Here is a 14,150-nt window from a genome sequence, read left to right as displayed (position 1 = left end):
GATCTCCTGTTCAATTGGGACAGTCAATTTGATCTCTTTAGCCCCCAAAAAAAAAAAAAAACAAACAAATATAATTTCGCCCATCATCGAACTATTCCATTATTGTCCGACCATAATTAGCCTAACACACGTCTCTGTTCGGTTCTGTCGCAGAAGGTTTTCTCTCTGAGGATTAGGTCAATTTCCATACATGTCAGTTATGGCGATAGAGAGAGCTCAGCGATGGTACAGAAACAATGCGTAGCCAACAACCTATGCGCTGTGTTGTAGAAAGAAGGACAGAGGGGGAAGGGAGACTGGATAGGGTACGAGAGTAAGGAGGTGGCAGGCGGTCTTCTCTCGTTCTACCGGATCTTTCATTCTAAGGATAGAGAGAGAGAGAGAGAGAGAGAGAGAGAGAGAGAGAGAGAGAGAGAGAGAGAGAGAGAGAGAGAGAGAGAGAGAGAGAGGGTGACTGGACTGGAGGAGAGGAGCAGCGCACAAGCGAGTGAGCGCTTGAGAGAGAGAGAGAGAGAGAGAGAGAGAGAGAGAGAGAGAAGGAGGAGGGAGGGCCAAGAGCTATTGTTCATGTTTTCCCACGAACAAAGGACTTATCTGGGTCTGTACGTAAAATCGACTGCAGGCTTGTGTCCACCGACAAGGCCTCATGAGGGATAAATAACAAATTTCTCATTGTCCGTATTTTCTGGTCCAGTATTCCCGTTATAATATTTGTTGGTTTATTCTAAAAACGTGGGACGTACTACGTTACGACGAACCAGTCAGCCACCGTAGCGTTTTACGCAAGGAGCGTGCGACACGGGAGCTACTCGCCCAGTTCTGTAAACATCATTCTTTGGTTGGGACTTCTCTTGCAGGTAAAAGGGTTACATTGGTCAAACGCAAACGTCTATTTCTATTATAATCATTTCTAACGTTTTATTGAAAAAGAAAATACACATTTCTGCAATGTATGTGCATGGTTGTAGTTTGCGCGTACCTTTTTACATTTTTGCTATAACAATTCTCAATGTTAACTGGTTAGCACGTTAGCCATTTACCAGAGAAGGAAACTGGAGGCGGCTAGTTGAGCGTTAGCTGTGTGTTGGGCCTGCTACGTCGCTGTTGTGTGTAAGTCAGCGGTTTTGTACGGCTTTGTTTTGATTGAAGATGTCCTATCACCGTTTGCTACTGTTGCAGTTACGCCAATTTATCATCAAATGCAGCTAGCTACCCAATCGATGCATTTTGCAACAATATGTGAACCCCCGGCGTTCAGATGTAGCTAGCTTGTAATGCTAACTACATGTAACATTAGCCAGTTAGCTTGGAGCAAAGTGACTTCTCATGTAGCCACAGCTGATGCTTGTCACTTTGTTGACAAACACTACTGTCCTTATACTTGTAGCTGATTACTACTGCAGTACACGCATTCTTGTAAACAATCGAGCTAGCTATTTAATTTGTTATCCAATTAGAAATACTCCAGTTATCAACTTCAATGTAGCCATAGTAGGCTAGAGGCTTTGTAGTTTGTGAAATGATGGTTTTAGAATCTGGAATGGCATTTATTTATAATATATTCGTGAAGGTTTAGGCTTTAGTTGTAATGGTGAATTCTCGAATGGAATTCCTCTGAGAATGTTGTGTTTGGCTCCCTGATCTGATGACAGGTCAGATTTACAGTCAGGGAAATCAGATTACCACCTCCATCACATCTCAAAGACAGGAAGTTGTCTCTCCCCCCCTGTGTGTCTGTGTGTTGTTGTTGTAGAGAGGGGAATTTGCAGCAGAGGAAGTGTGGCTTGTTGCTGATTTGATTTGGACTGACCCATCGTTTACCACCATGTAAAGAAACGGAGCTAATGGTTCTTTATACACACACACACACACAAAGTGAAGGATCAGAGCTAATGGGTTTGTACTGTGGTCTTTTAGCTTGTAATGGAAATAATATTAATTAATTAATGTATCCATTAATTTTGTTGTGATGCAGCTATTATCATAGGGTTATTGGCATTCCACAGAGTTGGGATATGGCCTAAAACCATATATATTTTTTATATACTTATGGCCGATATCTATTTTTTTTAAAACATTTTCTCTAAACAAGAGTTGTTGCGCAAATAAAGGCCAATACACTGCATTTTAAACAGTCAGCAATAATCTAATGAATTCAGGGCATGTAAAATGTTTCCTTGGTTAAATATAAGCCTTCCACCACCATAAGAACTACTAAAAATGACATTATTTTGCAATACTCCCTGGCTTTCAAGTCTTGTCTATGAAAATCCCCTTTTTGTTACAAATGTAACCAGCTCCATGCACTAATAATGGCCAACTTCTGGTAGCAGGCAGTATAGAAAATGAACTCATAAATAATCTCTCAAGCACAAGCGCCGGTGGTAGTGAGTAGCCAGCTAATATTTATATTTAGCTCCCGAGGAGCGAAGCGGTCTTAAGGCACTGCATCTCAGTGCTAGAGGTATCACTACAGACCCTGGTTCGATTCCAGGCTGTATCACAACCAGCCATGATTGGGAGTCCCATAGGGCAGTGCACAATTGGCCCGGGGTCATCCGGGTTTGGCTGGGGTGGGCCGTCATTGTAAATAAGAATTTGTTCTTAACTGACTTGCCTAGTTAAATAAAAAAAACTGCTTGCTAACAAGGTGTAACAGTTGAACTGTTATGAATACACCCCCCTGTCCGTCTCCATCTGTTGGAACAACAGCCTGTTCATTTTGTTAAGATGTTGAAGTCAAGTGGCTTCCTGGATAAGAAGATGCTTATTTCTCAGAATGAGAACAAGTTGCCAAATCCTTATATCATGTTTTTTTTATGCCCATTGCACATTTATACGACTAGACCAGTCGCTCCCAACCTTTTACGGTTACTGTACCACCAACTGAATGTTGCTCTGCCCGGACTACCACTCATGTACCTTTCACCAGTCTGCCTGTGGTCTCATCAGTCTTCTCAAGCTCCCCCTGTGGATAGGCCAGGTACCCCCAGGGGTCCTAGTGCCTCCGGATGGGAACCACTGGACTAGACAGCTAGCACATAACAGCATGTGGCTTAAATGCGGCAAGCGGTACGTGGTACCACAATGCCACGTGACAGAAACTGAGATACATGTTGATTGATTCTCCCGTTTTAGGAGGGTCTGCTCTCCACGGTGGGAGTTGAGACATATAAAGGGTCTTCGTTAGAAAGGTTAACTCCTCTGTTACACTAAAATAACGTCTCTCTCTCCATCTCACCCATTCTGTTGGACCAAACCTCAAATGAAAATAGCGAGTTGAAACTGCTTGTTGTCAGAGAGGAAGGAGGGATCTTTCCTCTTTGTTGTTGTGAGTGGCAGGTGGAGAGGCTTGGTGTCTGTGTGTGGGTGGGAAGATACTCAGTGTACACAGTACAGGAGGAGGAGGGGCTTGGTGTCACAGTGGAGGAGGAGGGGCTTGTCCTTACAGTACAGGAGGAGGAGGGGCTTGTTATCACAGCACAGGAGGAGGGGGAGGGGCTTGTTGTCACAGTACAGGAGGAGGAGGGGCTTGGTGTCACAGCACAGGAGGAGGAGGGGCTTGGTGTCACAATACAGGAGGAGGAGGGGCTTGGTGTCACAGTACAGGAGGAGGAGGGGCTTGTTATCACAGCACAGGAGGAGGGGAGGGGCTTGTTGTCACAGTACAGGAGGAGGAGGGGCTTGGTGTCACAGCACAGGAGGAGGAGGGGCTTGGTGTCACAATACAGGAGGAGAAGGGGCTTGGTGTCACAATACAGGAGGAGGAGGGGCTTGGTGCCACAGTACAGGAGGAGGAGGGGCTTGGTGTCACAGTACAGGAGGAGGAGGGGCTTGTTGTCACAGCACAGGAGGAGGAGGGGCTTGTTGTCGCAGCACAGGAGGAGGAGGGGCTTGTTGTCACAGCACAGGAGGAGGAGGGGCTTGTTGTCACAGCACAGGAGGAGGAGGGGCTTGTTGTCACAGCACAGGAGGAGGAGGGGCTTGGTGTCACAGCACAGGAGGAGGAGGGGCTTGGTGTCACAGTACAGAAGGAGGAGGGGCTTGGTGTCACAGTACAGGAGGAAGAGGGGCTTGGTGTCACAGCACAGGAGGAGGGGGAGGGGCTTGGTGTCACAGTACAGAAGGAGGAGGTGCTTGGTGTCACAGCACAGGAGGAGGGGGAGGGGCTTGGTGTCACAGTACAGGAGGAAGAGGGGCTTGGTGTCACAGCACAGGAGGAGGGGGAGGGGCTTGGTGTCACAGTACAGGAGGAGGGGCTTGGTGTCACAGCACAGGAGGAGGGGGAGGGGCTTGGTGTCACAGTACAGGAGGAGGGGCTTGGTGTCACAACACAGGAGGAGGGGGAGGGGCTTGGTGTCACAGTACAGGAGGGAAGGAGACAAGACCAAAAAGAAAATCCCTCATAAAAAAAATAGAAGATTGATTCTTGCAATACAGACATTTGTAACATCGCGCTAAAACACATATATCCAATTCATGAATTAGAATGTATCGACCAGCCCTAGTTCCATAACAAACAGTTAGGCTACACCCAGTTTTGATACTTTGGTTTGAGTGAGATGGTGTTTTGGCAGTCGTGATTACGTTCTCCTGTCGGTCTCTGGGTCTAGTCTATGCAAGTGTGTGTCTGTCCCTGGAAAATCCAGATTTTAATGTCTGTGTGTCTGAGACACTGTGTTCCTCGCTCAGCACAGTGACTATATAGAGTCATGATAGGTGTGTGTGTCTCTGATAAATGTTTTATGAGACCAACCCTTTACGACAGAAGTGCTACTTCCTGTGTGTGTGAGTGAGTGAGTGATGAGGTCGAGGGAGTTCACTACCATTGTGTTACCACCACCCTGCCGGCTGTGGCTTTGACAGGTAGATTGATGGAGGATGTTCTGAATAGGCATGCTACTCTGTCCTGTTGAGTGTGTGTGTGTGTGTGTGTGTGTGTGTGTGTGTGTGTGTGTGTGTGTGTGTGTGTGTGTGTGTGTGTGTGTGTGTGTGTGTGTGTGTGTCTGTCGGTGTGTGATTGTGTTCTGTTGATGTCAGGGAGGTGTGTGTATGGGACTTCAGTCAGAGGGTACAGTGTAGTTAAGACAAAGCAAAAATCACCCACATACACTCCTTCCCTTGTCATCGTCATGGCAACTGTCAAGTTGCCATGACAGTAGTTTTCCATTGACCCAGGTTTATTTGACAAAAACAATGGGCCCAAAACATTATTGTGACACGTGTAAGGGACAGCTTTGGGACACGTGTAAGGGACAGCTTTGGGACACCTGTAGGGGACAGCTTTGTGACACGTGTCAGGGACAGCTTTGTGACACGTGTCAGGGACAGCTTTGTGACACGTGTCAGGGACAGCTTTGGGACACGTGTAAGGGACAGCTTTGGGACACGTGTCAGGGACAGCTTTGGGACACGTGTCAGGGGCAGCTTTGGGACACGTGTTGGGGACAGCTTTGGGACACGTGTACGGGACAGCTTTGGGACACGTGTAAGGGACAGCTTTAGGACACGTGTAGGGGCCAGGTTTGGGACACGTGTAAGGGCCAGGTTTGGGACACGTGTAAGGGACAACTTTAGGACATGTGTACGGGACAGCTTTAGGACACGTGTAAGGGACAGCTTGAGGACACGTGTAGGGGCCAGGTTTGGGACACGTGTAAGGGACAGCTTTAGGACACGTGTAAGGGACAGCTTTAGGACACGTGTAGGGGCCAGGTTTGGGACACGTGTAAGGGAAAGGGCAGATACAGGAGACGTATCGACAGGTGGACTCTTTTTCTTGTGTAACTTTATTTATTGCGACAAAATATGTATTTTAGAATAATTGCTGATTGGTGAATCATTTTGAAGGTAGGCGGGGCGCTGACTATAAAGCTCCAATCCACATTTCATTCTAAACTGGGGGGTTCGAGCGCTGAATGCTGATTGGCTGACAGCCGTGGTATATCAGAGTGCTCGCTAAGTAAATGTTAATGCCCAATTTGTCTAAACACCTAAAAAGATTGTAGTTTCAAAACTGCAGTAAAAGTGCATTAACTGCAGTCGACTGTGATAGTCTGGACGCACTAATTGCAGAATATACTATATCATTGTGTGTATTATTATATATTACTGTATATATACATATTATATGTATTACTATACTGCACTCTAACCACAGTTACACTGCAAATGTACTGCAGTAAAACAAGTGTTATTTTGGACTTGGTATTTGCAGCATACTGCAGTTCTACTGCACTCTGACTGTGATGTAGCCTCGGAGATTGTAGCCTCGGAGATTGTAGCCTCGGAGATTGTAGCCTCGGAGATTGTAGCCTCGGAGATTGTAGCCTCGGAGATTGTAGCCTCGGAGATTGTAGCCTCGGAGATTGTAGCCTCGGAGATTGTAGCCTCGGAGATTGTAGCCTCGGAGATTGTAGCCTCGGAGATTGTAGTCTCGGAGATTGTAGTCTCGGAGATTGTAGCCTCGGAGATTGTAGCCTCGGAGATTGTAGCCTCGGAGATTGTAGCCTCGGAGATTGTAGTCTCGGAGATTGTAGTCTCGGAGATTGTAGCCTCGGAGATTGTAGCCTCGGAGATTGTAGTCTCGGAGATTGTAGCCTCGGAGATTGTAGCCTCGGAGATTGTAGCCTCGGAGATTGTAGTCTCGGAGATTGTAGCCTCGGAGATTGTAGCCTCGGAGATTGTAGCCTCGGAGATTGTAGCCTCGGAGATTGTAGCCTCGGAGATTGTAGTCTCGGAGATTGTAGCCTCGGAGATTGTAGCCTCGGAGATTGTAGCCTCGGAGATTGTAGCCTCGGAGATTGTAGTCTCGGAGATTGTAGTCTCGGAGATTGTAGCCTCGGAGATTGTAGCCTCGGAGATTGTAGTCTCGGAGATTGTAGCCTCGGAGATTGTAGCCTCGGAGATTGTAGCCTCGGAGATTGTAGTCTCGGAGATTGTAGCCTCGGAGATTGTAGCCTCGGAGATTGTAGCCTCGGAGATTGTAGCCTCGGAGATTGTAGCCTCGGAGATTGTAGTCTCGGAGATTGTAGTCTCGGAGATTGTAGTCTCGGAGATTGTAGTCTCGGAGATTGTAGTCTCGGAGATTGTAGCCTCGGAGATTGTAGCCTCGGAGATTGTAGCCTCGGAGATTGTAGCCTCGGAGGAGAGATGATGGTGTTAATATTCACACTATAGGTCTATGAACACAACATCACCAAGGAATCCGTCTCATCATCATCAGTCACATAAGTGTTGTTGGATTAAAGCATCTGCTAAATGGCATGTTGTTGTTATTATTAGATCGCCTATACAGCAGACTATGTGAGATGAGGTGGGAGACATCAACAATGGGTAGGGCGACACACACACACACACACACACACACACACACACACACACACACACACACACACACACACACACACACACACACACACACACACACAGTGAGCTGAGGCAGAAGACATCAACAATGGGTAGGGCGACACACACACACACACACACACACACACACACACACACACACACACACACACACACACACACACACACACACACAGTGAGCTGAGGCAGAAGACATCAACAATGGGTAGGGCGAAACACACGCACGCACGCACGCACGCACGCACACACACACACACACACACACACACACACACACACACACACACAGTGAGCTGAGGCAGAAGACATCAACAATGAGGAGAGTTTCTACCAGACAGTACAGGTCATGACCTCTGGTCCAGGGTCAGGCTGTGTGTGTGACCTCTGGTCCAGGGTCAGGCAGCGTGGCTGGATGCTCTTTATAGTAGAGCTGGGTAATTAGAGGATATAGAGGAAGGTGGAGTAGAGGGGTGTGAGAAGGAGACGGGGGGTAGAGGATATAGAGGAGGGTGGAGTAGAGGGGTGTGAGAAGGAGACGGGGGTAGAGGATATATAGGAGGGTGGGGTAGAGGGGTGTGAGACGGGGGGTAGGGGATATAGAGGAGGGTGGGGTAGAGGGGTGTGAGAAGGAGACTGGGGGTAGGGGATATAGAGGAGGGTGGGGTAGAGGGGTGTGAGAAGGAGACTGGGGGTAGGGGATATAGAGGAGGGTGGGGTAGAGGGGTGTGAGAAGGAGACGGGGGGTAGAGGATATATAGGAGGGTTGAGTAGAGGGGTGTGAGAAGGAGACGGGGTGGTAGAGGATATAGAGGAGGGTGGAGTAGAGGGGTGTGAAAAGGAAACTGGGTGGTAGAGGATGTAGAGGGGTGTGAAAAGGAAACTGGGTGGTAGAGGATGTAGAGGGGTGTGAGAAGGAGATGGGGGTAGAGGATATAGAGGGGGTGGAGTAGAGGGGTGTGAGAAGGAGACAGGGTGGTAGAGGATATATAGGAGGGTGGAGTAGAGGGGTGTGAGAATGAGATGGGGGGGGTAGAGGATGTTTGGGAGAAGGACATGGCATAGAGTGGGGGGTAATTCCACGGTAACGCTAAAACTATGGTTTTTCATGTTAAAACATATAACAAACAAAAACCATTGATTTCAAAGTGAAACAATTCGGATTTTAACAATTTCAACTGCCATTTTTACAAAAACACAGGAAGAACTGTGCAGATAGTTTGGTATCAGAGGGAAACAGGGAGATTTTACCCAGATAGTTTGGTATCAGAGGGAAACAGGGAGATTTTACCCTAACTGTGCCCTAACTGTGCAGATTGGTAGAGAGAGGAGGAGTAGGACTGGCTAGATGGTTGTTATGATAGAAAGAGGAGGGGTAGGACTGGCTAGATGGTTGTTATGATAGAGAGAGGAGGAGGGGTAGGACTGGCTAGATGGTTGTTATGATAGAGAGGAGGAGGGGTAGGACTGGCTAGATGGTTGTTATGATAGAGAGAGGAGGAGGGGTAGGACTGGCTAGATGGTTGTTATGATAGAGAGAGGAGGAGGGGTAGGACTGGCTAGATGGTTGTTATGATAGAGAGAGGAGGAGGGGTAGGACTGGCTAGATGGTTGTTATGATAGAAAGAGGAGGGGTAGGACTGGCTAGATGGTTGTTATGATAGAGAGAGGAGGAGGGGTCAGACTGGCTAGATGGTTGTTATGATAGAGAGGAGGAGGGGTTGGACTGGCTCGATGGTTGTTATGATAGAGAGAGGAGGAGGGGTAGGACTGGCTAGATGGTTGTTATGATAGAGAGAGGAGGAGGGGTAGGACTGGCTAGATGGTTGTTATGATAGAGAGGAGGAGGGGTAGGACTGGCTAGATGGTTGTTATGATAGAGAGAGGAGGAGGGGTAGGACTGGCTAGATGGTTGTTATGATAGAGAGTAGGAGGAGGGGTAGGACTGGCTCGATGGTTGTTATGATAGAGAGAGTAGGAGGGGTAGGACTGGCTAGATGGTTGTTATGATAGAGAGTAGGAGGGGTAGGACTGGCTAGATGGTTGTTATGATAGAGAGTAGGAGGAGGGGTAGGACTGGCTCGATGGTTGTTATGATAGAGAGAGTAGGAGGGGTAGTACTGGCTAGATGGTTGTTATGATAGAGAGAGTAGGAGGGGTAGGACTGGCTAGATGGTTGTTATGATAGAGAGTAGGAGGGGTAGGACTGGCTAGATGGTTGTTATGATAGAGAGTAGGAGGAGGGGTAGGACTGGCTAGATGGTTGTTATGATAGAGAGAGTAGGAGGGGTAGTACTGGCTAGATGGTTGTTATGATAGAGAGAGTAGGAGGGGTAGGACTGGCTAGATGGTTGTTATGATAGAGAGTAGGAGGAGGGGTAGGACTGGCTAGATGGTTGTTATGATAGAGAGTAGGAGGAGGGGTAGGACTGGCTAGATGGTTGTTATGATAGAGAGAGGGTTAGAATGTGTATGGGGTCAGTTTAGGGGCTTGGAAGGAGGGGTGGCTGTGATGGGAGAGGGGATACAGGGCAGGGGCCGTGTGTGTATAAGAGTTATTGGTTTGGGCCCGGGAAATTGTTGTCCTGCACCTTTATGTTAGGAAAACCGTGGTGTGTGTGTGTGTGTGTGTGTGTGTGTGTGTGTGTGTGTGTGTGTGTGTGTGTGTGTGTGTGTGTGTGTGTGTGTGTGTGTGTGTGTGTGTGTGTGTGTGTGTGTGTGTGTGTGTGTGTGTGTGTGTGTGTGTGTGTGTGTGGCTGCTTACCTGTGAATGGAAACTAGGGCAGAACTGGTCGTCCCTACTAGCGTCCACACACACACTGATCACTTAAAGATGCACGATGCAGATGTTACTCTGCCATTTCCTGGTTGATAGAATTCTAATAGTTCAGTTCATGTGACAAATCAAGCAGGTGTCGTGTGGAGACTCATTGTACCGTGTAAACAGCTGTGAAACTCCCCTCTGAAGCCGGTGTACAACACCGAAAGTAAAGTCGTAAACAGATGTCGTCTGTTCGCCCAAGAAGTGACACCATTTCAACTTGAACTATAATAACTAATCATGTGTTCTGTACGTCGGCTCTGTATTCAGTTGTAATGCTCTCTGTCTTTCAGTATTCAGTCGTTACAGTTGTAATGCTTTCTGTCTTTCAGTATTCAGTCGTTACAGTTGTAATGCTCTCTGTCTTTCAGTATTCAGTCGTTACAGTTGTAATGCTCTCTGTCTTTCAGTATTCAGTCGTTACAGTTGTAATGCTCTCTGTCTTTCAGTATTCAGCCGTTACAGTTGTAATGCTCTCTGTCTTTCCGTATTCAGCCGTTACAGTTGTAATGCTCTCTGTCTTTCCGTATTCAGTCGTTACAGTTGTAATGCTCTCTGTCTCTCCGTATTCAGCCGTTACAGTTGTAATGCTCTCTGTCTTTGAGTATTCAGCCGTTACAGTTGTAATGCTCTCTGTCTCTCCGTATTCAGTCGTTACAGTTGTAATGCTCTCTGTCTTTCAGTATTCAGCCGTTACAGTTGTAATGCTCTCTGTCTTTCAGTATTCAGTCGTTACAGTTGTAATGCTCTCTGTCTTTCAGTATTCAGTCGTTACAGTTGTAATGCTCTCTGTCTCTCCGTATTCAGTCGTTACAGTTGTAATGCTCTCTGTCTCTCCATATTCAGTCGTTACAGTTGTAATGCTCTCTGTCTCTCAGTATTCAGTCGTTACAGTTGTAATGCTCTCTGTCTCTCCGTATTCAGTCGTTACAGTTGTAATGCTCTCTGTCTCTCCGTATTCAGTCGTTACAGTTGTAATGCTCTCTGTCTCTCCGTATTCAGTCGTTACAGTTGTAATGCTCTCTGTCTCTCCGTATTCAGTCGTTACAGTTGTAATGCTCTCTGTCTCTCCGTATTCAGTCGTTACAGTTGTAATGCTCTCTGTCTCTCCGTATTCAGTACAGTTGTAATGCTCTCTGTCTCTCCGTATTGTACAGTTGTAATGCTCTCTGTCTCTCCGTATTCAGTCGTTACAGTTGTAATGCTCTCTGTCTCTCAGTATTCAGCTCTGTCTCTTACAGTATTCAGCCGTTACAGTTGTAATGCTCTCTGTCTCTCCAGTTGTAATGCTCTCTGTCTTTCAGTATTCAGTCGTTACAGTTGTAATGCTCTCTGTCTCTCCGTATTCAGTCGTTACAGTTGTAATGCTCTCTGTCTCTCAGTATTCAGTCGTTACAGTTGTAATGCTCTCTGTCTCTCCGTATTCAGTCGTTACAGTTGTAATGCTCTCTGTCTCTCCGTATTCAGTCGTTACAGTTGTAATGCTCTCTGTCTCTCCGTATTCAGTCGTTACAGTTGTAATGCTCTCTGTCTCTCAGTATTCAGTCGTTACAGTTGTAATGCTCTCTGTCTCTCAGTATTCAGCCGTTACAGTTGTAATGCTCTCTGTCTCTCCGTATTCAGCCGTTACAGTTGTAATGCTCTCTGTCTTTCAGTATTCAGTCGTTACAGTTGTAATGCTCTCTGTCTCTCCGTATTCAGTCGTTACAGTTGTAATGCTCTCTGTCTCTCCAGTATTCAGCCGTTACTGTCTTTCAGTTGTAATGCTCTCTGTCTCTCCGTATTCAGTCGTTACAGTTGTAATGCTCTCTGTCTCTCCGTATTCAGCCGTTACAGTTGTAATGCTCTCTGTCTTTCAGTATTCAGCCGTTACAGTTGTAATGCTCTCTGTCTCTCCGTATTCAGCCGTTACAGTTGTAATGCTCTCTCTCTGTATTCAGCCGTTACCGTATTCAGTCGTTACAGTTGTAATGCTCTCTGTCTTTCAGTATTCAGTCGTTACAGTTGTAATGCTCTCTGTCTTCCGTATTCAGCCGTTACAGTTGTAATGCTCTCTGTCTCTCCGTATTCAGTCGTTACAGTTGTAATGCTCTCTGTCTCTCCGTATTCAGTCGTTACAGTTGTAATGCTCTCTGTCTCTCCGTATTCAGTCGTTACAGTTGTAATGCTCTCTGTCTCTCCGTATTCAGCCGTTACAGTTGTAATGCTCTCTGTCTTTCAGGCTGTTCCTCCAAGTCATTCAAGCTGTACTCTCCAAAGGAGCCCCCCAACGGCAGCTCCTTTCCCCCGTTCCACCCCGGCACCATGCTGGACAGAGACCTGGGGTGAGCAGGATGCACACACACCTGAAACGTTGTTGCATTCTGTGTGTCATTCTGTGGTGCTTTTTGGAGTGTGTGTGTCCTTCTGAGTCAGGGTGAGCGGTTACAGTGAGGGGGGAAAGTATTTGATCTCCTGCTGATTTTGTAAGTTTGCCCACTGACAATAATATACTATAATTTTAATGGTAGGTTTATTTGAACAGTGAGAGACAGAATAACAACAAAAAAATCCAGAAAACGCATGTCAAAAATGTTATACATTGATTTGCATTTTAATGAGGGAAATAACTATTTGACTCCTCTGCAAAACATGACTTAGTACTTGGTGGCAAAACCCTTGTTGGCAATCAGAGGTCAGACGTTTCTTGTAGTTGGCCACCAGGTTTGCACACATCTCAGGAGGGATTTTGTCCCACTCCTCTTTGCAGATCTTCTCCAAGTCATGAAGGTTTCGAGACTGAGGTTTGGCAACTGGAACCTTCAGTTCCCTCCACAGATGTTCTATGGGATGAAGGTCTGGAGAGCGAGGCCACTCCAGGACCTTAATGTGCTTCTTCTTGAGCCACTCCTTTGTGGCCGTGTGTTTGGAGTCATTGTCATGCTGGAATACCACGACCCATTGTCAATGCCCTGGCTGAGGGAAGGAGGTTCTCACCCAAGATTTGACGGTACATGGCCCCGTCCATCGTCCCTTTGATGCGGTGAAGTTGTCCTGTCCCCTTAGCAGAAAAACACCCCTAAAGCATAATGTTTCCACCTCCATGTTTGACGGTGGGGATGGTGTTCTTGGGGTCATTAGGCAGCTTACCTCCTCCTCCAAACATGGCAAGTTGAGTTGATGCCAAAGAGCTCCTTTTTGGTCTCATCTGACCACAACACTTTCACCCAGTTGTCCTCTGAATCATTCAGATGTTCATTGGCAAACTTCAGATGGGCATGTGCTTTCTTGAGCAGGGGGACCTTGCGGGTGCTGTAGGATTTCAGTCCTTCTCGGCGTAGTGTGTTACCAATTGTTTTCTTGGTGACTATGGTCCCAGCTGCCTGAGATCATTGACAAGATCCTCCCGTGTAGTTCTGGGCTGATTCCTCACTGTTCTCATGATCATTGCAACTCCACGAGGTGAGATCTTGCATGGAGCCCCAGGCAGAGGGAGATTGACAGTTCTTTTGTGTTTCTTCCATTTGCGAATAATCGCACCAACTGTTGTCACCTTCTCACCAAGCTGCTTGGTGATGGTCTTGTAGCCCATTCCAACCTTGTGTAGGTCTACAATCTTGTCCCTGACATCCTTGGAGAGCTCTTTGGTCTTGGCCATGGAGGAGAGTTTGGAATCTGATTGATTGATTGCTTCTATGGACAGGTGTCTTTAATACAGGTAACAAGCTGAGATTAGGAGCACTCCCTTTAAGAGTGTGCTCCTAATCTCAGCTCATTACCTGTATAAAAGACACCTGGGAGCCAGAAATGTTTCTGATTGAGAGGGGGTCAAATACTTATTTCCCTCATTAAAATGCAAATCAAATTATAGCATTTTTGACATGCGGTTTTTCTGGATTTTTTTTTGTTGTTATTCTGTCTCTCACTGTTCAAATAAACCATTAAAATGATAGACTGATCATTTCTTTGTCAGTGGGCAAACGTA

General features: G+C 46.7%; 1 protein-coding gene across 1 annotated transcript in view; it reads left to right on the top strand.

The window, feature by feature from the left end:
* LOC118379273 (LIM domain-binding protein 1) overlaps positions 1 to 14,150 on the top strand; it is a 46,177-nt gene that overhangs the window by 2,473 nt on the left and 29,554 nt on the right. The window contains exon 2 of the mRNA XM_052528060.1: positions 12,408 to 12,510. Coding sequence (XP_052384020.1) covers positions 12,408 to 12,510 — 103 coding nt within the window. The remainder of the gene's footprint in view (positions 1 to 12,407; positions 12,511 to 14,150) is intronic.

Source organism: Oncorhynchus keta, chromosome 10 (assembly GCF_023373465.1).
Source record: "Oncorhynchus keta strain PuntledgeMale-10-30-2019 chromosome 10, Oket_V2, whole genome shotgun sequence".
Taxonomy (NCBI): Eukaryota; Metazoa; Chordata; class Actinopteri; order Salmoniformes; family Salmonidae; genus Oncorhynchus; species Oncorhynchus keta.
This window is presented reverse-complemented; position numbering and strand designations above follow the sequence as displayed.